The sequence below is a fragment of the Aquarana catesbeiana genome, linkage group LG11 (genome assembly GCF_042186555.1).
Source record: "Aquarana catesbeiana isolate 2022-GZ linkage group LG11, ASM4218655v1, whole genome shotgun sequence".
Lineage (NCBI taxonomy): Eukaryota > Metazoa > Chordata > Amphibia > Anura > Ranidae > Aquarana > Aquarana catesbeiana.
This window is the reverse complement of record NC_133334.1, coordinates 16964380-16989627: the sequence shown is the minus strand read 5'-3', so window position 1 is coordinate 16989627 and position 25248 is coordinate 16964380. Positions and strand designations below refer to the sequence as shown.

Here is a 25248-nt window from a genome sequence, read left to right as displayed (position 1 = left end):
TGCTGTGGGGACCACCGGCTTCACCAACTCCAGCAGTTTCTCCAGCGCCGCCTGCCTCTTTTGTTTATTATTGTAATGTGGATGTCTCACCTGCCACAGACAGGGCAGCTCCCTGTACTTGTCTATGAACAGGGGGAGGAAGTTGTGGAAGTTGTGGTCATTGAAGCCATCCATTTTTTCTGCAAGACACAACGCAAGACAAACCCTAATGTCAGCCTAAAGTCTACTAAACTTGTGCAAATACAGGCCTCAATCTAGAAGCAGTATAGGCCCAATGTTAAATCTTACCTTTGCAATCACGATCGGCGCCTCCTTTACTCCTTCCTCCGCTCACAGATCGTATGTACTACGCACGCGTGTTACGCTTTATACACACTGCGTGTAACTCCGCCCGCCCCTGACATTCTTTCTAGTCTATTCCCTGCCCCTTTTCGTTCGGCGCAGTGGGAGAAAAGCACATGGCGGAGACACAGCAGGTGCGTGCTAATTATAGCAACGAGGAGGAGGGGAGGAAAGCCCGGAGCCCGATCCAGAAGGAGACGATTTAAGGCATCAAATATGTCCTTTGGGGAGATGTTGGAGATGGTCGACATCCTGAAGAAGGCCGACTATGATGGAAAGTATGGACCTTACCCCAACCCCAATGTCAGAAAGGCCAAAATCATGACGAAAGTGGTCAAAAGTCTGCACCGGAATTTCGGGGTGCGACGATCAAAAGATCAGCTCAGGAAGCGGTGGTCGGACCTCAAATTAAGAGAGCACGAGCAGTACAGAAATATCCGGAGAGTGCTGCAAAAAAGTAAGTAGTTGTCCTGTGTTACTATTCTTTTTGTGTTTATTACGTTCATGCTTTTCTTAACTGTTGTACAGTTTAAAATGGCAACTTTTATGTTCATGGGCACATTATTCGTTCGTATTAAACATTTTTCTTTTGGCCTATAAAACACCATTGTTTTGGCCATATGCATTTGACCAAATTTTTGAGGGCCTACTTGTATGAAACTAATTGGGTTGTGTAGATGTGTTTGTTACTAGATTGAAATGCAAACTAGATTCTGTGTAAGAAGAGGACACTCAGCAGCTGTTTACACAACTGGACACTGGAGCACTAGTGTGGGACACAAGAACACCCTTTTTATTAGGGGTCCCACACAGGTGCTCCAGTGTATACTATAGGGGGGTCTCCATCTGTGAAGCTTGTACAAGACAGGTAATGATTCAAGCTTCAAGCTTGACAAAGGACACTCAAAATTCTACATTTTGGAATTCTGCCAAAATAGACAATTGTACCCCACTTCTAAGCAATGTTTCATATTTATAGTTCTGCCATCAAATATCTTTGTGCTAAGTATACCATTTTTTTGCACATAGGGGAGAAAAGACTCGGAGGACACCCCTCATCCGAAGAGACCAGAGACCCCCCACCTCTGGAAGAAGGGGAAATACCCCAAACCCAAGAAGAGCAGGAGGAGGAAGACGTGGTGGAACAAGTCACCACAACAGGTGAGTGTCTGCGACCACAGGCTCAGGTAAGAGATGGATGCCGGCATAGTTATAATACATGTTTTTTTTTGGTTTCTCTCTTTTTAGGTGATCGTGATGTTGTGGGTCCTGATCCTTTCACGTCGGAAAGTGCCCAGGTCCTGATCGGGGAGATCATGGGGTGTAATGTTGCTTTGGAAAACATCACGAAAAACATCAATGATGTTATTTAAAAAAATAAGAACATCATTGATATTTTGGGGAGAGTTTAAAACCCCTACAAAGCCCTTTCTTTTATGGTGTACTACAATTTTACAATTTTTTTGCAAATTGTAGAAAAGCCAAATTTTGAAGAGGCACACAGTGTGTCAACATGTGCTATCTGCCATCACGGGAGATCAATGTAGGCATTTTGGGGGTACAACCCCTTCCTCAATAATAAAATAGCTGAGAGGAAGGGGTTGCACCCACAAAACACGTCCCTTGATCCCCTGTGATGGCAGCTAGCACATGTTGACATTCGGAAATTGGTGTGCATCTTCAAAATTTGGCTTTTCATGGGGTGACTTCACCCCATCTGAACGCAATATCAAACTCAGTTCATAAATACTCATGTCTGATATTGCCTTCAGGTTCTACCAAATGTGAACTTTGTAAGTTCAAGATTTGTGTCTTTCTTGTTGGTTTTACACATGCCTGTTTTATCTTAAAAGGACATTTCTACTTTTTCTAATGCCACCCCAAAAATTGTTATACAACAAACATGTTGGTTTGTTTTAAAAACCTTGTCAAAATACACATGTGATTGTGCTGGTATTAAAAAGATTGTTATTAATCAAGAATGTGTGGATAATTGTCTCAACACTACAAGGGTGCTTTAATTGCTGTTTTCTGTGACAATGGGTGTTATTTCATAAGGGCAAATCCACTTTGCACTACAAGTGCAAATAACACCCAACAGTGCTTTGTAAGGTTACACAATCACGCCATTTTCACGACTCACCACATTTCTGACAGGGTCATCTACAAAAAACACAAGCAGCAAATGTCACCAAAGATTTGCTTTTTTTTTTATTTGATAAAGGTTTCACACATTGTCTGGCATATTGATGGCCCCCCTACCCGCAAAGAACTCAAGGTATCTTAGCCGGACATCACGGGCACTCAGGGAGGGCAAGCCAGGACGGCCACTTTCAAGCACCGTCAGGGTTGTTTCATTTATAATTCCAGCCTCAGGCCCAACTGAGCCAGCATAGTTGGCAGAATATTGCTGTAAAAAGTTGTGTAGAACACAGCACGCTAGGATAATATGATTCAGTTTATACTCCGCCATATGTATGGGTGTCAGAAATAGGCGGAACTGGCTGGCCATGATTCCAAATGTGTTCTCCACCACTCTTCTGGCTCTGGCCAGCCGGTAATTAAAAACCCTCTGGTCCGGGGTGAGGGTCCTCATCGGAAATTGCCGCATAAGATGGTCCCCCAGCGCAAATGCTTCATCCGCAACAAAGACAAATGGGAGTCCTTCCACATTGTCTTCTGGAGGTGGCAAGTCCCAGCTGCCATTCTGGAGATGCCTGTAAAACTCCGTCTGGGTGATGACTCCACCATCGGACATCCGGCCTTTCTTCCCCACGTCCACATATAGGAACTCATAATAAGCCGACACCACCGCCAACATCACAATACTATTGAACCCCTTATAATTACAATAGTACGACCCCGAGTTGGGTGGTGGGACGATGTGGACCTGTTTCCCATCAATTGCCCCTCCGCAGTTAGGAAAGTCCCACTGCTGGGCAAAGTGGGAAGCCACAGTCTGCCATTCCTGTGGCGTGGAAGGAAACTGTTGAGGAAAACAAAAAAATTGTCTTTTTGCACATAAACATGGAAAGCAGATTAGACACAAACATTCTTGGCCATCATCAAGATAACAATTAATAATGGGAATTTTTAAAGACCAAAGTATAAGGTACACCTATCATATTCCCCCTCCCCCCTGTCATGGGCCATTTCTAACATTATAGGGGGGGGGGGAGCTCTTGGACAGGTAACCCTCTCCACTTCATTGAGAGAGGAATGCCTAAATAATGGGTATTACTTGGAACAGCCCCTCCTTAGTTACACTATTGGCAGCCCACTGGACAGGTAAGAAGTGTCATAATACAAAGATATAAATACACACTGTACACATTTGAGCACATTTGGACATTCTGCTATTACCTATCAAGATAATAATAGGATCCCAAAACTTTAAACAGTACCATTTGAAAGTATACAGGCAGGCCCTTGCACTCCATGCTTTGGGGAATTCATCCATAAATCTGAGCACAAAAGAGATGGGTATAGTGTGTATGGGTTTGGCAAAGTCAGCAGATAGATGATTGAGGATAGATAGAGAATTGGTATCAGCTGACTTAGCAGTTTGGGGGAGGGAGGGTTCCAAATGATTTGGGGACCCCCAAAAAAAGCCTCTGGCACTCTGCCTGAATTTAAAACACAAATCACATTACAAAACATTTTGTGGGGTATTTAGGGTAAAGCACTACTATGGAGCTGATAAAATACATTGTTAAGTGAATACATGAGGTGAATATAGGGCAGGAGACCATGCTGGGGAGGTAAGTGAAGGCAAATATGTATGAAGGACAAAACATAATTACATAAAAATCCAGCATGCATGAGGAATTAGGGAATGAGGAAAGAAATACAATATATTATCAAACATTAAATACAATAAAATGTGATGTTAAAGGATAAAAATCTTACCTTAATATACTCCTTCTGCAGGACCTGGATGATGGCAGAACAGGTCTCTGGGATAATGAACCCCAGAGCCTGGGGGGAGATGCCTGTCGAGAACTTCAAGTCCTGCAGGCTTCTCCCCGTCGCCAAGTACCACAGGGTGGCGACGAGCCTCTGCTCCGGAATGATGGCTTGCCTCATGCAGGTATTCTGCCTGCTGATATAAGGGGTCAGCAAAGCCAACAAACGGTGAAATGCGGGGTCCGTCATCCGGAGAAAGTTTCTGAAATCATCAGGATTACTCTCACTGATCTCACGGAGCAAAGGCATGTGACAGAACTGGTCACGCTGAAGCAACCAATTCTTGGTCCATGAACTCCTCCCCACCCTGTTCATGGACTGGACTTGTGTCAAGGTCAGGACCCCAACACCAAGCCCCCGCACAGTACAAACTCTACGAGGAGTACGTATACGCAACATGGCTAGAAAACGGTCGGCTGCTCAGAACGAAGTAACAGAACGCACTGAAGAACAGCAAGGCCTGTGAAGAGCGACCTGAAAAACAGTAATGAATGAACAAGAACACAATGACTGAGTCACGCGTAGCTTGCTTGCACGCACTGAAGAGCAGATACAAACCCACAAGCACAAACTGAACAGCAGAAAATGATCTGAAAACCACGAGTCTGAAAAAGAGCAAATCGTCTCTCACCAAACTTTTACTAACACAAGATTAGCAAAAGGAGCCCAAAGGGTGCCGCGCTTGGTTCTGAACTGGCCTTTTCTAGTCTCATCGTACGTGGTGTACGTCACCGCGTTCTTGGCGAGCGGAAATTCCGACAACTTTGTGCGACCGTGTGTACGCAAAACAAGTTTGAGCCAACATCCATCTAAAAAAATGATGGATTTTGTTGTCGGAATGTCCGATCAATGTCCGATCGTGTGTACGGGGCATTACATTGCTTGAATTTAAAAAATACATTTGATGATGTATTAATCATTACAGAGCTGTCCTTTATATCTGTCTGGATTTCAAACTTTAGGTTTTATGGTACCAGTATAAATGTTTGTCCATTTCCATGTTTGTGTTTCTTTTTTTTTCTGTTTTTTAATGATTTGGAAACATTCATATCTTGATGATTGGATTATTTATTAAATATTTGAAATGCAGTTGACATACAAATGGTTTTTGTTTTTGAAAGATGTTCTCTTACATTATATAAAGTAATTAAATAGGGTATATTACTTTTTGCCACCTTGGTGCAATAAAACAAAAAAAGGAACATATCCATAACTGTCTACAATTTTTGATGTCCTAAAAGAAAGTTTATATATTTCCTTTACTGTGCAGATAGCCTTTTGTATTCAGTTCTGGCCTACAGAGAATTATAAAGCATTTTGTAAGAAATATACAATATAAGAGACCATTATTGGAAATCAGTATGGCGAATATCTCCACAGCCACCGTGTATTTGCCTTTGGTGCTCAGATAGGCCGGGATCATGGCAATCCAGACACTGCAGAACACCAGCATGCTGAAGGTGATGTATTTGGCTTCATTAAAACTGCCTGGTAATGTCCTGGCAAAAAAAGCTATAATAAAACTGACAGCAGCCAGGATCCCCATATAACCCAGGACAGAGTAGAACCCGATAACTGACCCTTCATTACACTGAATGATGATCTTCTCCTGGTAGGAGTGTGTGTCCAATTCCTGGAAGGGAGGAGAGATGGACAACCAACTAACACAGATTATAACCTGAACATTGGAACAAGCTAAGACTATACAGATGGGCAATTTTACTCCCATCCATTTCTTCCACACACTGTTGGGTTTGGTGGCTTTGAAGGCAATGCAAACCATTATAGTCTTGGCCAATACAGAAGATACGGCTATTGTAAAGAGAATTCCAAAAGAAATTTGGCGTAGCAAGCAGGTTACATCCACAGGACGACCCAGGAAGAGGAACACACAAAGGAAACCCAACATGATGGAGACCAGGAGGACAAAGCTGAGGCTCTTGTTATTGGCTTTCACAATTGGTGTGTCCTGGTGTAAAATAAAAATGACGAGAACTACAAGAGTCTTCCAAAAACACAACAGTGAAACGACTATAAAAACTAGTGACAGCATGTCATCATTGAAGGAAAGAAATTCTGATTGCTTGGCAACACAGCAAGTTTTGTTTCTATTTGGCCATTCATGATTGGGGCATTTCATGCAGTTTTTACTATCTGAAAAACAAAATAAAATCAATGAATACTGTGATCACTTAAAGGATATCTTGTTTAGTTTACTTGTATGGGTGTAATCAAATATAAATATTGTATAGTGTGGACCCAGCCTAAGTGTTTTTGAGATATTTTGAGTTTTTGTAAAGATGTGGGCATACTACAGTACTGGAAGCCTCTTCCCTCCTTTTCCAGAGTTTCTTGTCCCCACTTGGTTTGGTGATCTTCACAGTTTTTTTCATTACGACCATGTGACTTTTCTGTATTGTAATCACAACCACAGGATAAATTATATGCCAAAGGTAAATACTTTAATTGCATGGTAAGGGGGTACCATCATCCAACGGCTGACATACAGAAGCCAAAATAGTTAAAAAATGGACTATCTCAGTACCGAAGGAACATGGAGTTCACACAACATGTTAAAAATGAAAAAAGTTTTTATGACAGTCCATAAAAACACATAACACAGAAATAAAAAATAAAATAAAAAATTAATTAATAAGTGACAGTATTGTAAATTTGGCTGCACATGTTCCCTAAATTAATCCATGACCACTTGGGTCTAAATTACAGGTTCCATATGGTAATAGGTGGCAATACAATATGCAGACATACCTCTACATGTTTTGTGACCTCTGTCGCTTCCTCAGGAGGAGAAATGAGCCAAAAACTGTCTACAATAGAACACAGAAAAATATTTGTACAATAATAGGTACATAAGATTCAAAACAATTTATAACTTTAGGTAATGGTGGTAGTCACTGGATAGCTTACCAACAGAGCCTGGAGTCAAATGCCTCAAAGCAGATGGCAGGTCAATGTGCCAACAACCTCCCCTGGGGCAGACATGGGGGGGCACAAATGGAGACCCACTGAGACCCCAATCAGGAATTAAAAAAAAATAATAATAACACAATAAAGGGAAGGAAAGAGGTTGGAGGAAGGGGGAGGGGGAAGAAAAGGAGGAAGAGGGGGGAGGTAAGAAGAAAAAGAGACAAGGGAGGGGGAGAGGGGTGAAGGAAAGTGGGGGGGAGGGGAAGAAAAAGGGAGGAAAGGGAAGGAATAAAGTGAGGAAAAAGGGGGAAGTGAGAGACTATGGAAACAATAAAAGGAGGTTAGGTGAAGCAAAAGAAAAATAGAAGAACAGAAGAAAAAAAGGGGGAAAATGGAAGGGAGGGGTGAAAAGGAAAAGAGGGAAGAGGGAGGGGAAGAGGAGGGAGAAGTGGGGGAAAGGGGGGGAGGGAGGGAGAAAAGAAAAGATGGAAGGAAAAAAAAGGAGGGAAAAGAGAAAGGGACTAGAAAGGGAAAGAAGGGAGGAAGAGGAAAAAATATGGGGATACCAGCCAAGAAGCCTGAAGATAGAAAAGTCGACTACTGACCTTGCTGAAAGAGTTGAACTAATACATGCGTCGGAGGGTAAAAATATAATAACAAATCTTGGGGGTATACAGCAACTCTCTTGCATTCCTCCCTTCTGCATCCTTTCCATTTCGAGTCCCTTTACCTCTTCCCCACCTTTTTCACATGCCCACCCCAGGGGAGGTTGTTGCCACTCCGACCTGACATCCCCTTTGAGGCATTTGCCTCCAGGCTCTGTTGGTAAGCGATTTAGTGACCACCACCATTACCTAGTTGTTGTTTATATTGTACAAATATTTTTCTGTGTTCTATTGTAGACAGTTTTTGGCTCATTTCTCCTCCTGAGGAAGTGATGGAGGTTGCAAGACATGTAGAGGGACGGCCATATATTGCCGTATATTGCACTCCATATTGCGACCAAATATGAGATCAAATTAGCAATACTGTCACTCATTAATTTTATTTTTTATTACCTCTGTGCTATGTGTTTTTATGGATTGTAATGAAAACCGTTTTCATTTGTAACATGTGGTGTGAACTCATGGGTTCCTTGGGTACCAATATAGTCCTTTTTTTGGGATCTATTTTGGTCTCTCTATGTCCTTTTTGTAATCACAACCAGATTCTTGTGTGATAGTGATCACATTGAGTCTTTAGGTGGCAAACTTAAATCTTTTTTTTATTAAAGTCCAATTTTGCTGAAAGTTTGGTAAATGTGCAGTTGGTAATTTCAACACAGAATCAAGTTCCTGAAATTTGCCACACATCCCTATACATAACACAAAAACAGCCTAATTAATATTTGAAAACCATTACCTGTAACATTTGATATTTCACCATATGCACACAGGACACAGCTATGACAACAAGGTTGTATGGAAGAGCCGGGAACTTTCCGGTATCCTGGGTAGCAACTTTCTGAGCACTGAGATTTTGGAACCTAACAGAAAGAAACATGTTGTATTATGTATGCAAATTCACTAAATGTATCTATAAAACCAAGTTTTCTCATCTATGGTGGACACTTTACAAGTGATGTGGCCTCACCTCTATCCTACTGGTTCAGATAAAACTTCTCCCTCTATGAATAACAATCATGATGCTGACTATCACACCTACCCCTAGCATTGGTGGTCAGGCACTATAGCTGGCTCTGTGTTCTTCACCTATAGCAGCCTCCTTTTCCATAAGGCAAGTAGGCCTCCTGGTACTCGGTTGCCCCCAGGTCCTATACACAATGTTAAAGTGCATGGCTACCATGCCGGGGCAGGTGTGAGCTAAGCACAACAAACAGGTACTTGCGGTTGGCTGTCAGGCAGAATGGTTTAATGGCAGTCCGAGTTCAGGGCAGGCAACATTCAGAGAGTAGTCAGGGTCAAACCTGTGGTCAAAAGGCAGGCAGAGTTCATAGAGTAATCCAAAGTCCAAGCCAGGGTCGATAACAAGGAAATATAAACTAGCTGGCAGGGTGGGGATCAGGCAAAGGCAAAGGTCAAGGCACGGGAACAAGGCAGGCAAAGAGGGAACTTGAAGCACGTGTTGCAAACACTACCACAAGCATGATACTAAGGGCTTTGCATGCTTAAAACGAGTTTGTTCTCCACCCAGAGGCTGTGTCTACATCAATAACCCTGCAGGTGGACAGTCAGACAGGGAGTGTGCAGCTCAACCAAAACCAGGATGCTGGAATGAGGCCAGCAGCTGCCATAGAACAGGAGTTTTACACACTCCTGAAACCAAGATTCTTCAACTTGTAAACCATCTGCTGAATGTGGACTTTAACAACTTCTCCCTCCAGGCCCTACATTGAAGATGACACAGTCATCTTCTCTATAACACTGGCTTGGTGATTGTGGGGGTCTGTGGGCATACAGTGCTTAGAAATAAGTGGTCCCCCAAATGCTGCCTCCCCATATGAATGATAAAAGGGTACATACACTAGAACTCCTACAAAAAAAAATGAAATATAAGACACTGCCCTTTTTGACAAATCCTTTATTAAAAAAAAAAAAAAAAAAATAAGAAAAAACTCAAGAATATCTCACGAAAAACATCCATCACATCATCCATCAATGTAGATCTTCATCAGTCATGATGAACAATGCCCCAGGCTTGCCGAAAGAAATAAAAACTGCCAAACTACACATCCATCCCTGAAAGACAGCACCAGTCTCAGTCTCAGCCATTAAATGTACTCAAATGTATGTGATATATGCAGTGATATCATTGACCAAAAAGGACAATATTTGGTCAATGACATTGCTCAAACATGGCCATGTGAACATATTTGGGCAATGATGCCAGCCACTATTCTTTCCCCTTTGGTTCATGGCCAGGGTTCCGTGCAAGTGAATGAATGGGGCTGGGTGAGGTCACTCATTGCTAAGGGTGTGGCAGATATCAATAACCACTGCTTCCTTAACAACAATTACCAGAGAATGCTTTCATATATAGTAGCATAAGAAAACGCTACTATAAAGTATATGATATTCACCTCCCTCACAACAGGTTTGGAAGAAAGCCAGAACAAGCAAAGTTCAGTCTGAACCTATGTTTGGACAAACCCTTTAGCTCTTTATATTGTTATTTGTGGATTACAGGACTCGCCTTCCTTTCCAACCCCAGCAGAGACACAACACTACTACCTGAGCTTTTACATCTGGCCAAAGAGAATGTGGGAAAAGTATACCACGTTTTAAAATGTTCCGCCTTAACATTTTGTCTCATTGTTAAATGTTCTGTCTCATTCAGCATTTGCTGGTAGAAAAGGGACCAGAATCTAAGGGTGAAGTAATAGTTAGGATGAGTGGAACACTTTAAAGGAAGGCAAGAAGAATAAAAACAAGATGATGATGATGATGGTGATATAAATAAAGGAGTGAGGCTGAGTTCTACACCTCCATGATTCAGCAGATAAAGACTTTGGACATTGCTTTCTTCCATCTAATGTAGGACTGTCTATTGTATATAGACTTCTTATGGCCACCAACACTGCCAACAGCTGCCACTATGTCTACCTTAACCCACAAAGAAGTAAAAAAATCATATAATATATGGCCATAAAGTACTGTATCTAGACATCCTTCTAAATGAGTGAGTCCAGGAAGACCCTTTTCCGATCCTGTATAGTTTGATTTTATGAACCTTGGTTTAGAGGAACTCAAGTGGCCTGTGTGGAACTCTGATCACAACCCTAAGTATTAGCATGGCTTTGAGAATTCTAACAAGAGATTTAAGGATGCTTGGAGATGTGAAAAGGTATGTCTATCCTAGAGAGAGATAGAGAAGAAAGGATTCATTACATCATTCTTGCTTTACCCTAGGGCAAAAAGAGTCCTCACTGTGAAGGCAATAATTATAATAGTGGATAGTTATGCTTATGGTATATGAAGGACCTTTAGTCTGTAGAAACTCACAGCACCCCAAGATCTTAAATAGCCTCACCTGATTATCCTTAGTTTTCCATTTAATAAACGTAGAGTTAATTATAACTTGCCGATTACCAACCGCATCAGTTAGGAAATGTCCAACAGTTCTTGTAAACAAAGTCCTATTAACAACAACATGGTTCTGAATAGTAAATAGTAAAATAAATTTTTTAGTTGTACTGATGTCCTTATGTAATATCATTTTCATTTTTAAGTACCGGTTCAACTGCAAAGTAAAAATAATGCGTATTATATTACCTATCACTGTTACTAAATTACTACATTTAAGTAAATATAAACCCAATTACTAAAATATGTTTGCATGTTAATGTCATTTCAATTTTTTTTTTTAACCCTTTGGCGCCGGTGCCTCCTGGTCCTTTAGGGGTTTTCAGATGCTGGGAGGCAGGGGTCTATGATCATGTGACCGATGTGTTTGACTGTCTTGGAGGTCACATGATCAGAAAGCTCCCGATAGCAAGCAACAATTGTGAGCTTTCCGTTGGTCACCAATAACTGTGCTGGGAGTGTGCAGGCATGCACTCTCCGCACAGCTGTGTTTGCAATGTGGTACGCAAATAGGCAGATGCTCAGCGCCAAGGCCCACCCAACGAGAGAACACATATTTACTTGTTATCGGCAACAAGAGGTTAATCTGCAAATTTCATGTAAATAATCCCTGGCAATTCAGTTATGAAGGTCCTTGTTCAGGTACTTCCTGTTATAGGGTGACAACCCTTTTTCTCTGTTTCTGCATTGTCACCTTGTCACATGGGGTTCCACCAGTGACTACAAGTAGCCTTTTCAATGCACATTATCCAGGCAGGGTCCAGGGTTGTCACCATCAAGAAACCTACCCTGAGAAATACAATGCAACCCTTGCTGAAGTTCATGTAGACAGGAAACTTCTGCAGTGAGGCTGCTTCAGATCAGCAGTACTATGGCCTGGTTCACACTAGTGGAATTTCAGATGCGACTTGGATCACATATAATCACATGACAATGAAAATCACATTGATGGACGGCATGTGTCGTCAGAAGGGGCCGTGCCACCGGGTGACATACCCGGGTGACCTTGCCCCTCCCTACATAAGAGCTGTCAAAGTGCAAGGCGAGCAGTCGGCTGGTGGTCTCCAGGAAGCGGAAGCCTTCTTTTTTCTCTATTTTTCAGGTCCATCGAGCGTCGTGATTGATGGTGAATTTACATCGAGGGACACTTTTTTTTCTTTTTTAATAAAGAATTTGTCAAAAAACTGTTTCCTGTGGTTCTTACTTTTTGACACTTTTTTGGTGAATGGGTATGGGTATGATACCCATTCCCATAGGGGGGGCGGGATCTGGGGACCCCCTTGTTAAAGGGGGCTTCCAGATTCCAATAAGCCCCCCACCCGCAGACCTAACAACCACAGCCCAGGGTTGTCGGAAAGAGGCCCTTGTCCCCAACAACATGGGGACAAGGTGCTTTGGGGTGGGGGGGCACAGAGCCCCCCGCCCCAAAGCCCCCACCCCCCATGTTGAGGGCATGTGGTCTGGTATGGTTCAGGAGGGGGGAGGGCTCGCTCGTCTCCCCCCCTTTTCCTGACCTGCCAGGCTGAATGCTCAGATAGGGGTCTGGTATGGATTTTGGGGGGGGCCCACGCCAATTGTTTTGAAATTTTGGTTCCCCTTAAAATCCATACCAGCCTTGAAGGGCCTGGTATTGTCTGGGGGTGGACCCCACAAATTTTTATCTTTTTTTTTTTAATAGCCATGTGTCGGCAATTGTAGCCGCAAGTAATTTTAAATGGGATTTTTTTCTTTAGAAATGTCAGTTTTGCTGTAGCGTGTTCTGTATATGCTAAAAATGCACCACTTTACAGGCACATTAAGGGGACCCCCCAGGAATTTTTCATTTTCACTGTTGCACTGCTCCTGAAAAAATGATTGTTTTTAAAAAAAATAATAATGATACTTTGCCCAATCAGAGCACAGAATGAACTGTGCGGCGCTCAGTGCATTGCAGGGTGTTCGTTGGGGGGGGAACACCCGGCGAACACCCTGCAAGTTCGGATGTTCAGTGAACGGCCGAACAGGCAAATGTACAGCCCGAGCTCATGCTCGAGCCGAACCGTTCGCCCATCCCTACTCACCATTAACATACAGCAGCAGCCCTGAAGAAGGGGGAATCTTTGTTCCCCCTTAACACATTGGCTTTATTATGTTCTACTACTTTCAATAAAACAATGACATATTCACCATCATTTTGCTTCTAATTGGATATTGGGTGCTCCTTTAACCCACCACCACACATCTTTGGGGAAGACATGGGTGCTGCTTTGGTGCGGTGATAAAATGAAAATGACAAATATAAATAAAAACATAGAGAGAGATAATCCTATGGCATACACATGTGTGTGACCCCCTGGGTCAGAATCACTGTCCTTGAAGAAGCAGGGACTCTAGGAGAAGCAGCAATTGGAGGTTACATCTTGCTGTGTCATCTCTCCCATGCAGCAGGCTGAACAAGTCTGGGCAGAGCCCTCCCCCTTTTATATAATACAAAAAGAGAGGCAAAGCCTATCATAAAATACGAGAAAGTGGTTAACTGTTTTCCTCCCGGCCGGGGCAGCAGCTGTCTCACCACCCAGCATGTTAACTTTCTTTTTGCAGGGTGCCAACACTAAGCTGATGTTTCTGAAATAGCAGGGCCATTTTCAACCTGCTGTTCTGGTTTCTTTAGTTGGCCCTTGGACTGGCTATCTGCTATACCTGATATTATAGTAAGTTACAAGTTGGCTGCCTGCCACAAATCATGACTTCCATGTCTATGTCTACTGCAGGATTCTAATGTAAGCCTACTCTATTTTCTGGCCACATTCGTGCTCACCTTGTGTTTACATTTTTCTCGATCATCTGCCTGACCTTTTAGACAAGAACCATTTTGTGATGAGTGCAGAGCATGAAGAGCATAGACCATGAGTTGCACCGTGTGATATACAGGATCTAAGGTTCTGTTAGATGAGTAATCTCCAAAGTCGGTTAAATGTTCCTGACCAGTACAATTGTGAAGAGAAATATAATAAAGTTTTTCAAAGAGAGTATCTTTTTCTTTGTTTCCTGACAAGCAGAAAAGTGTTGTCATCCACAGATTTTCAAGTAACTTGTCTTTTGGGTGAATCATTGGATGGAAACCATCAACAAAATTCTTAAATTTCTTATTAGCTTCATACAAAAAGTTCATGGATAAGCTACAATTCAGAACCTCTGGATACTTTTCTATAAGAGCAATATTTGAGGCCCAGTTGGGACTGAGGATCAATGTTACATCCCTGAATAATCTTCTCAGCGAGGACTGAAATATGACATCATGATATGTTCCACAGAGTATGATCACTTTTACCGATAATCTCTGAATGGCTCTGTAATAACTTTCCAAAGTAAGCCTGTCAGTAAATACACCGATACCAGTTCTTAGTAAAAAGGCCACACAAATTTGTAGACGGGTCATAAATTGCATTAACCAAGACGATTCTCTCTCCCCACTCTCATCCACGGATGTTATTATTCCAACCCAAGTCCATCCAAAATGTCTCATTATTTCTGATATATAAAGATAAATCATAAAGTCATCATGGACTGATCGGTAAAAAGTGGGAAAAGTGGCTCTGTCTGTCAAAGATTTATCCGTTGCCCCGTAACTGATCTAAAACACAGCAACAGCAAATATAAAAGAAAAAACTGTGCTTGGTGCAAAAAATATGAAATAATAATAACCATGAGAAAATAAATGTTCAGCCGCACTCAAAAACACATAGATACAACCATGTAACACATCCAAAGCAAAAATATTTATGCTATACATTTAAATTAATAAAACATACATAACCCCCTAAGTGCAAAAAGTCCAACATATCTAATATAATTATGATCCAGTCAAATAAAAGCTTCTTCAAAATCCGTTGTGACTAGACATGTGCAGTTGAATCGAAATTCGGATGACGTTTTCGTTATTCAGAGATTTGGATGTATCCGAATTTCCAAATTAGAATAGTAACAAATTCAAACAAATGCGAAATAACGTAACTAAATTTTGTCCGAAATGCTGACTATTGCTGATTTCCTTTAAAGACTATGGGGTTGATTTACTAAAACTGCAGAGTGCAAAATCTGGTGCAGATGTGCATGGTAGCCAATCAGCTTCTAACTTCACCTTGTTCAATTAACTTTAACAAAAAACATGGAAGCTGATTGGTTTCTATGCAGAGCTGCACCAGATTTTGCACTCTCCGGTTTTAGTAAATCAACCCCATTGTGTATTAGTGTTAGAATATAGCCATCTTTGAAATTTCTAATTTTGAAAAGAATAGCATAGAAAAAAACAGAATTGAATAGAAAATAAAATAATAGGATAGAAAATAAAGGAATAGCATAGAATAGAAAACAATTAAATCAAGGGGGATATCCAAGGTGTTGAAAAAGTGCTCTAAGTCCTCCGGAACCCTTAGATTGGCTGTGTGGCCTTGGGCAGAGGCAGAGAGGCAAAATGGAAATTTCCATCTATATGTGATGGCCCTGGAGCGGAGGAGATCCAGCAAGGGTCTTAGCTTCCATCTGCGCTGCAGGGCGATATTAGAAAGATCCTGGAAGATTTTCACTTCAGAGCCTTGGTACATGAGTTGGTTTCGGTTACATGATTTTCAGAGAATTTCTTCCTTCAAGGGAAATTTGACAAGACAGCAGACAACTTCCCTTGGTGGGACTGTGTCCCTGCCTCTGGGTCTCAACGCTCTGTGTATGCATTTCATCTCTATGGGTGCATCTTGCGGTCTCTCTAGAAGGTCATTAAAGAGAGTTATCATAGTTTGCGATAGGTGGTTGGGCTCTACGGATTCGGTAGACCTCTTACCTCAGGTTATGACGTCTTCCCCGGTTGTTGAGGTCTTCCAAGTGGTGCTGGAGTTCCCTTAGATGTATTGCGTGGGATTTGGTGACCTGCTGCACATGGCATAGTGAGGCATCATGGCAGGCTGTCATCTTCTCCACCACTCTATTAGATATGGCCCTTATGTCTGCTCTTAGATCCAAGATAGCTGCTGGCAGGATATTTTTAATGTCAGCAGCCACTTCTTGGAGGTCATTCAGGCTCTGGGTAGGTGCCGCTGGTGTACCTGAAGTGGTGGGGATACAGTCCTGTGGACGGATCGGGCTTCTGCTGAGCGAGTGGGATCTCTTGTAAGAGGCCTGTGAAGCTGCTGTTGTGTCCGGAATAACATAACCGCTCAGCTGTGTCCCTTGGTCTCGGGATGAGCAGGAGCGGGTTGCTGGGGCACTGGGCATTCCTCATATTGTGATAGGTAGTCATCTCAGATGAACTGAAAGCAGGACCATGAGGTGTCGGAGCTCTGAGACTAAGCAGCCATCTCAGACCGGGTCCAGACCACGCCCCTGAAAAAATTGAATCAGTTTATTTAGAATAGAAAGAATGTAGCCATTTTCTGAAATTTTAATTTCTAAAAAAAGAGAATAGAGTAAAACGGAATAGAATAGAAAAGAATAGAAAAAAATTTAATCAATTTGTATTGAATAGAAAGAATACAGCTGTGATCTTAAATTTGAATTTGGAAAAGAAAAGAATACATTAAAACAGAACAGAATAGAATAGAAAATAAAATAAAAGCGTAAAATAGAATAGAAAAGAATAGAATAGAAAATAAATGAATAGAATAGAAAAGAGTAGAATGGAATAGAAAAAAAAAGAATAAATCAGAACAGAATAAAATAAAAAGAATAAAACCATCTTCTGAAATTCAAATTTCGAACAGAATAGAAAAAAATGATTCTTCACAATGAATTTGGATTGATTAAAAATTTTATATTCGAATTTGATTCTAATTTGTTTCAAATACTTCTAATCTAGTAGTTTTAATCTGGTTGAAAACAGATAAACAAAACTAAACTGAGCTAAACTAAACTAAATGAATTTTGTTAAGAATGCAACAAAACAAAATTAGTAACTTGACAAATTGATCCGAAAGGAAAAATAATTGTTTAGTTCTGAACATGTCTACTTGTGACTCCACCACCGATATATAAAATGTTAGCCTCTTACCGGATGAACAGACCTCAAAGCTTCAGAGGTCAGTTCACACACAATGCAAATGCCTTGGGATGATTGGGAACCACACAGCACACCAGCAGAGATCAAAGGAATTCAGCTGCAGCCAGTTCCTCCACTCAGCATGTGTCAGGGTTACACCAAAAAAACAAAAGCAAAAAACAAGCTCCATAGTATAAAAGCGTTTTATTATTATTATTATTATTATTATTATTATTATTATTATTATTAAACTTTTTATTGGCAACTCACACTAAGCAGCAGAGTACACAGCCATGGCCAAAAGTTTTGAAAATGATACAAATATTAATTAATCTTCTCTCCTTGAAAAACATCAGGGACTGACTGATATTCTGCAAAAGGTACAAGGACTGGACTGCTGAGGACCGGGGTAAAGTCATTTTCTCTGATAAATCCCCTTTCCGTTTGTTTGAGGCCTCTGGAAAAAACCTTGTCCAGAGAAGAAAAGATGAGCGCTACCATCTGTCCTGTGTCATGGATCCTGAGACCATTCATGTGTGGGGTCACGTCTCAGACAAGGGAGTGGGCTCACTCACAATTTTGCCTAAGAACACAGCCACGAATAAAGAATGGTGCAAAAACCTCCTTCAAGACCAACTTTTCCCAACCATCCAAGAACAGTTTGGTGAGGAACAATGCCTTTTCCAGCATGATGGAGCACCTTTCTATAAGGCAAAAGTGATAACTAAGTTGCTTGGGGAACAAAACATCAAAATTTTGGATCCATGGCCAGGAAACTCCCCAGACCTCTCCCATTGAGAACTTTTGGTCAATCCTCAAGAGACGGATGAACAAAAAATAAAAAAACCCACAATTTCTGACAAACTCCAAGCATTGATTATGCAGGAATGGGCTGCCATCAGTCAGAATGTGGCTCAGAAGTTGATTGACAGCATGCCAGGGCGAACTACAGAGGTCTTGAAAAAGAATGGTCAACACTGCAAATATTAACTGTTTGCATAAACTTCATGTAATTGTCAATACAAACCTTTGACACTTATGAAATTCTTGTAATTGTACTTCAGTATACCCTAGTAACATCTGACAAAAAGATCTAAAAACACTGACGCAACAGACTTTGTGAAAATTAACATTTGTGTAGTTGGCCACCGCTGTACAAATGAAACAAACCACCCACCCACTGCTCAGTCTTGCAGCATTATGTGTCAACATAGGCTCCACCCTGACACGTTTTGTCCCAGAAGATCTTCTCAAGGGACTCACCCCTTGAGAGCATCACTTGGAATGGAAAATGTTCTATACTTGGTCTGCCTGCTGCAATGCACACATTTTCATGATAATCAGGAGCAACCAATACAAATACAAGAAAAGAAAACAAGCAAAGGCAATACAGATCAGATTAGGACATACAGTACAGACGGGCACACAGACAGAAACTCAGAGAGATGCAGCACTGGCCAGTGACAATGGTGTCCCTCAATAACTACAAACACAGAACAGATGAGACTCAGATGAAGACATACTGACAGAACAAGCCTGACACACCAGACCTGAGACATCATTCATGTTATTATACTCACTTGCACGTGTTTATATACAGATAATAGTTGGGCTATAGGTAGGGTTGTGGTTGAACTCTGGTCTCCAATAAAACCAGCTAATTTCTGGTGGTCTTGGCAGGAATAATTTGGGATAGTCTTTCCCGGTCCAGATAAAATCTGTAGAACACTTTTTATGGCTTTTTTTGGGTCAGAACACGAGTCATAAAGATGATATCCTAGGGTTACATTAGGCAGGATTGTTGGGTTTTTGTTCATTTGGTCAATGGCAAAAAGGAAAATTTGAAGATTCTTGTAGTAATAATGCAAGGGTCTGTCAATATATAAATTGAATACAAGTGGTCAGCAGGTTCACCTAGCAGTTTAGTGACAAAATTTAAATAACAAAACCTTATAACAACTAATCACATTTCACCCTTCAAAATTTTTAGAAAAAAAAAATATAGTATTTGTCATTAACTCCTAAACTGATTTACCAATAGGGATCTTTTGGGTCTAGCATAAGATCGATCAGAACCCAAGCTGTTCACAGTTTGACGGATGTGCAAAATAAAGGTCAGATTTGGCCACTTTAAACAGCTGTCCCAACCTATGGCTTCCACAACCAGGGATAATTCAATCAATGGCAGTATCACCACCATCACTAAATATTAAACAAGCTGCCAAGCATCTTGGGCAACATCATTGACCACACACTGTATGTTTTTGGCCATATATGATGAATTACTTCAGCCAGCTTCCCCTACCAGTTTGTTGACATTCAGAAGCAGGGCTGGGACAAGGGGGGGCAGGAGTGGCGGCTGCCCTGGGCACTCTGGTATCATTTAAGGTGGCAGGGCACCAGGAGGAGATTGGGGAAGAAAATTTGTGTTGGCAGGGTTAATATTGGTGGGGGGGGCGGCAGTGGGTAAGAATTGTTCTAGGACAAATTTAGGGTAAATTTTGGGAGGTGTGCTAGGAGTGGTGATTTGGAGGGATTTGTCTGGGAAGGGGAGATGGGGGTTGAAGAATTGTGCTAGGAGGGGGGATTTGGGGGGTGTGCTAGGAAAGGTAGTATGGTAGAGGGGATTTGTGGTAAGGGTGGAATTTTTTTGGGCGGGTAGGGGATTTGTGTTAGCAGGTACGAATAGGGGTATCTGTGCTAGGAGGGAAAATTTGCTAGGAGTGGGGGTTGGTCAGGATTTGTGCTTGGAGGGGAGATTTGAGGTGTAGAGGACTTGTGCTAGGAGGGGGAAGTTCTTTTGGGGGGATTTGTGCTAGAAGGGGCATTTCAGCAGGAGGGGAAGGGGGAATTTATGCTTAGGGGTAAGCATGCAGATTAGTGCTCAATTTTTTGGGGGGGGGGTTTGCTGACACATAATTGTACATCCTGAGGGGGGCCCAATTTGGCATGTTCATCACAGGCTCTAGGTGACCTTGTCCCGGTGTTCTGCCGAGAAAGTTCCGCTCGGCGGATAAGTTCCCCCCTCTACTGCGCCTACGCAGTAGGATCCGGCGGAAATAGCCGAAGCGGAACAGCTGAAAATCAGCTGTACACGGCGCCTGTAAGAGGGTCCCTCGCGGGCTCGCTTCGCTTCGGGCATGGCCTCGCTGCGCTCGGCACTTTTAGATTCCCCCTCTAGGTCCACTTGGATGGTGGGGAAGGAACCTGGACCTAGGGCGCAGGTGCCGTGTACAGCTGATTGAAGCGTTTGAGCTTCGGCTATCTCCGGCGGCTGATAGTAGTACGTACTGCGCAGGCGCTGCACCTGCGCAGTACAGGGGGGAACTTATCCGCCGAGGGAACTTTCTCGGCAAGACACCGGAACTGTTCAGAAGCTGACTGGGGAAGTGTCATCTGTAACAGAATATCTGTAGGAGAGGATCACTGTGTGCGTGGGTCAATGTTCATTGTGATTGTCAATGGATCTACATTACTGGACACTGTGATTGACGTTGTATTGTATGACCTGGTTTTATTTTAATAAAATACTTTTTCAATAGTATGTGTGTCTTATTTACGATTCCATTTTTTTTTTCATCAAAAGGTTTATTAAAAGCGCTTACAGATTAACAATCAAAACCTTATTTCAAAATCAAAATGGTACACGTACACGTATTGTCATGTGAACAGTGGTGAAGCAAATTATTTACCAAGGTTAACTATATCATATGGTTAGAGTTAACAGCAATATCCCTCACTAGTTGAGGGTATGTAACAAACGAGATTCTGATGAGGGTGTGTCTTACATTAGCCAACTGAAAATCTAAGAGTGAAGTAGCACACAAGACAACAAGCGCAGCTAGTCGCTTAACTTTGATTGCTCATAGCCATAAAATTATAGTAGGATAGAGTAGAAAAGGTAGAGGAGAAAACAGAGGGGGGGGGGTTAGAAAGAGTACCTGCAAGTTGATAAGGGCTCTCTCCCTGGTCGTTGCTATTTGCAAATGTAAACTTAGGGAAGAGCGAAAGGCACCTGTGTTCGAATTGGCATTATCCGTTTATCAGTCGGTCATAATCTGTTGAGACCTTAAAATGGAGCCAGGGGGACCATGTAGTATGATAATGGTGTCAGATAATTGTGCTAGAGTGTCTTCCATTTGGAAAACCTCAGAGACTTTCTGCAGCCAGTCCCGTATAGAGGGAGCCTGTGTGCTTTTCCAGCGTAGTGGTATCAAGGCCTTGGCGGCGTTCAATAAATGCTTAGTTAAAGATTTTTTGTATCTTTTATATGGGAAATTGGAGATATGAAGCAAACAGCAAGCTGCGTCTAGCTTAATTCTCGTCTCCGTGATTTGCTGTATGGTGTCTCTCACTGTGGTCCAGAAAGCGTTAAGTGCCGGGCACTGCCACCAACTGTGTAGGTGAGTACCAATCTCCTCCCCACATCTCCAGAATTTGTCTGATACCTCAGGGAACCATGTTTTGAGTTTGTGCGGCGTGGCGTACCACTGTGTCAAGAGTTTGTAAGCCGTCTCTTGCATTTTGGTGCTAATAGAGCACTTGTGTGAGAGAGAACAGGCCATGGACCATTGATTGTCCATAATGTCCATTTGTAAAGCTCTGGACCATTCCCCTCTAAATCTATGTTCGTGTGAAGTTTTAGAATATTGAAGCAAAGTATATATGGTCGAGGTCGCCTTACTAAAGTTGTCACCCTTATGACACGCCGTTTCTAGTTCAGTCAGTGTTCTTTGAAAGAAGGGTCGTTTAGCCTTATCTGTGACGTAGCTACGGATTTGGAGGTAGGCCCAGAAGGGTAGATGTGGGAGGTTATTGTCATCTTTCAACTAAATGTAGTTTTTAACTCTATTGTTACAGTTGGACAAGAGACAATTGGACATCAATGTGATATAAAAGTTAAAATATGAGCTCTGGTGTATACAATGCGAGACAGTTTGAACTATGAAGGGGAAGCAAACAGTGGATAATACCATGTGATATAACTGATAAACAGTATACATCAGAGGGTACTCCCTCACAATGTTGATGAATTGTAATTACACTATCCGATGTTTATGAAATGCCCCTAGCACTTTCAGATTCAGATAAGTATGCCCCCCACAGACCCCACATCCACTAGGTCAGAGACATGGGAACAAGGTGCCTTGCCAGGAAGGTATAACCTTATTAAGGTCTCTTCCAGTGTTAAGAGCGTGTGGCCTTACACGGTTCAGGGGAGGTGGGTGCATGCTTGCTGCACCCTTATTAATGGCTAGCCTGGCTGCATGACTTCACAAGGGTTTGTTATAGATTTTTGGGGGAACCAGTACCATTTGTTTTATTTTACACAAAGTCTCCCTCAAAATCTATACTAGACCCTTAAGAAGAAACACACCATTTTTTAAGGTTTTATTTAGAGCATGTTTCCTTGTAGGGTTCAGGAGTTTGGGAATTCAGGAGTGGGGGATGTCAGAGAGCTCACCTTGCTGGTCATGGGATTGGCCACCAGAGGGAGTGCCTGTGAGCAAGCCGGCCTATTTAAGTTTGTCAGGCACTCTGTTCAGTGCTGCCTGATCATCAGCTTCCTGTGCCGTAGTTCCTGTTTCCTGTCTTGTCTTCCTGTTTACCTGATCTCCTGACGACCCGGATTGCCCTTGGATTCCCCTTCTTGCTGCCTGTACCCGACCTTGGCCTGTTTGACTCCGCTTCTGCCTGCTCCTATTGTACCTTGTTGCCCGTCTGTTGCCGAACCCAGCCTGTCTCCTGACCATCCTGCTCAGTCTCATCGCCTGTGTTCCAGCCTGCACCTGCTGTTCATAGACTGCTATTCCACCAGCATCTGGACTCTAGTTCACAGGCTCTCATACCACTCCGCACTCCTGTGCTTCCTGTTACCTTACCAGGGGCCGCGAGTCGGACGCGTAAGGGAGCCTACTCTCTGCCCAAGCGGACTCACCGGTCTGGTAAGTAGGAGTCTGATAGTATCAGGCAGCCATGACCGAGTCCGGGCAGGGGGCCTCCCCTATGGACGAACTTTGCAGACACTTGGCAGGATTAACCCAAGCAGTCAAAAGTTTACAGGATGGCTATACCCGACTAGAGGAACGTGTTCAGGCCCTGTCTGCACCTACCAATCCTCAGGGGACTTCGTCTGCAACCGGGGCACCCTCCGTAGTCATGCTCCCTCCAGAGCCCAAAGTACCTATACCGGAGAGATTTTTTGGAGACCGTAGTAAATACCGTGCATTCCGGAATGCATGTAGTCTCTATTTTGCTCTGCAGCCTCGGACCTTCTCCCTAGAAGCTACCAAAGTGGGCTTTGTTATTTCCCTGTTGTCCGGTGAGCCTCAAACCTGGGCCCATCACCTTCTGGAACAAAAGTCGGATGCCCTGGAAAGTCTGGACGCCTTCTTCTTGGCGATGTCTCAACTTTATGAGGATCCTCAACTAACCGCTTCTGCTGAAGCTTCCCTGCACTCCCTTCGGCAAGGCCGCAGGGCAGCGGAGGACTATGCCGTTGAATTTAGGCGCTGGAGTTCCGATACGGCATGGAATGACGCGGCTCTGCGTCATCACTTTAGAATGGGTTTGTCCGATCCACTCAAGGACGAGTTAGCACGGGTTGGGATACCTCAGACCCTGGAAGAATTAATTAACCTCTCAATCCAAATTGACCGTCGTCTGAGAGAACGACGCACCGAAAGGTCTACCAGTGCCTATCGACCCACTTGGATGCTTCCACAGGTTCCCAGTCCTCCTAGTAGGCCTTTGGCTCCTCCAACCTCTCCAGTTTTCGACACATCAGAGCCTATGCAGCTTGGTCTGCTCCGTCCTTCCTTGACTCCCGAAGAGAAGTTACGAAGACGTAACCTTAACCTATGCCTCTACTGTGGGGAACCTGGGCACTACGCCAGCGTCTGCCCCAACAAGACGCGTAAGTGTCGTTCTTCTGCTCGTATATGTGCTACTATCATGCCAAAACCTAGTACTCACCTTACCATCTCTGTCACTTTGCAGCTTCCCGGAAAGGCTATCCAAGTTCCAGTCATCGTTGATTCCGGAGCATGCAGCTGCTTCATGGACCAGGCCTTTGCAGCTCAGCATGATATCCCACTCCGACTCAAGACCCAGAGCCTGGCTGTTCATCTTGCAGACGGTTCCGCCCTCCGTTCCGGTCCTGTCATTCAAGAGACTATCCCTATAATAGCTACTATAAACTCTCAACACCAGGAATTCCTCCGTTTAGATGTCATTTCCTCTCCTCTGTTCCCTGTCATCCTGGGCATGCCGTGGTTGCTGGGCCATAACCCCCATATCAACTGGGTTTCTGGGAAAGTGGAGTTTCTGTCTGATTATTGCCAACAACATTGCCTGCCAAGAATGGCCCATGAGATACCTCAACTCCTCGGCCTACACCCTGAAACCAACTCACACCAAGCCATCCCAGAACCCTACCGAGATTTCTCTGATGTATTCAGCAAGAAAGGTGCTGAGACTCTACCGCCACACAGGCCCTATGATTGCCCTATAGAGTTGCTACCTGGAACCGAAGTACCCTTCGGTAGGATCTTTCCATTGACTGAGCAGGAATTGGATACACTAAAACAATACCTTGATGAGAATTTAAAGAAAAAGTTCATCCGCCCGTCCACATCTCCGGCCGGCGCAGGCATATTCTTTGTGGAAAAAAAAGATCATTCCCTTCGGCCATGTATCGACTACCGGGAATTAAATCGGATAACGATCAAGAATCGCTACCCCTTACCCCTGGTGCCTGAATTATTCCAGAGGCTAGGAACGGCAACCGTCTTCACAAAACTGGATCTTCGCGGAGCCTATAATTTAATCCGTATCCGGGAGGGGGACGAGTGGAAAACCGCTTTTCGCACTCGTTTTGGGCATTTCGAGTATTGCGTTATGCCCTTCGGTCTATGCAATGCC

At 43.0% G+C, this 25248-nt stretch overlaps 1 protein-coding gene across 1 annotated transcript; it reads right to left on the bottom strand.

Annotated features, from left to right (window-relative positions):
- Nucleotides 1-5554: 5554 nt before the first annotated feature.
- LOC141111671 (vomeronasal type-2 receptor 26-like) lies at nt 5555-16565 on the bottom strand. Its single transcript, XM_073603820.1, has 6 exons — nt 16135-16565; nt 14116-14671; nt 11468-11475; nt 11266-11371; nt 8638-8761; nt 5555-6462 (listed from the first exon to the last, which is right to left on the bottom strand). Exons 1-6 carry the CDS (start codon nt 16563-16565, stop codon nt 5555-5557), a joined length of 2133 nt encoding a protein of 710 aa, XP_073459921.1.
- Nucleotides 16566-25248: the final 8683 nt, after the last annotated feature.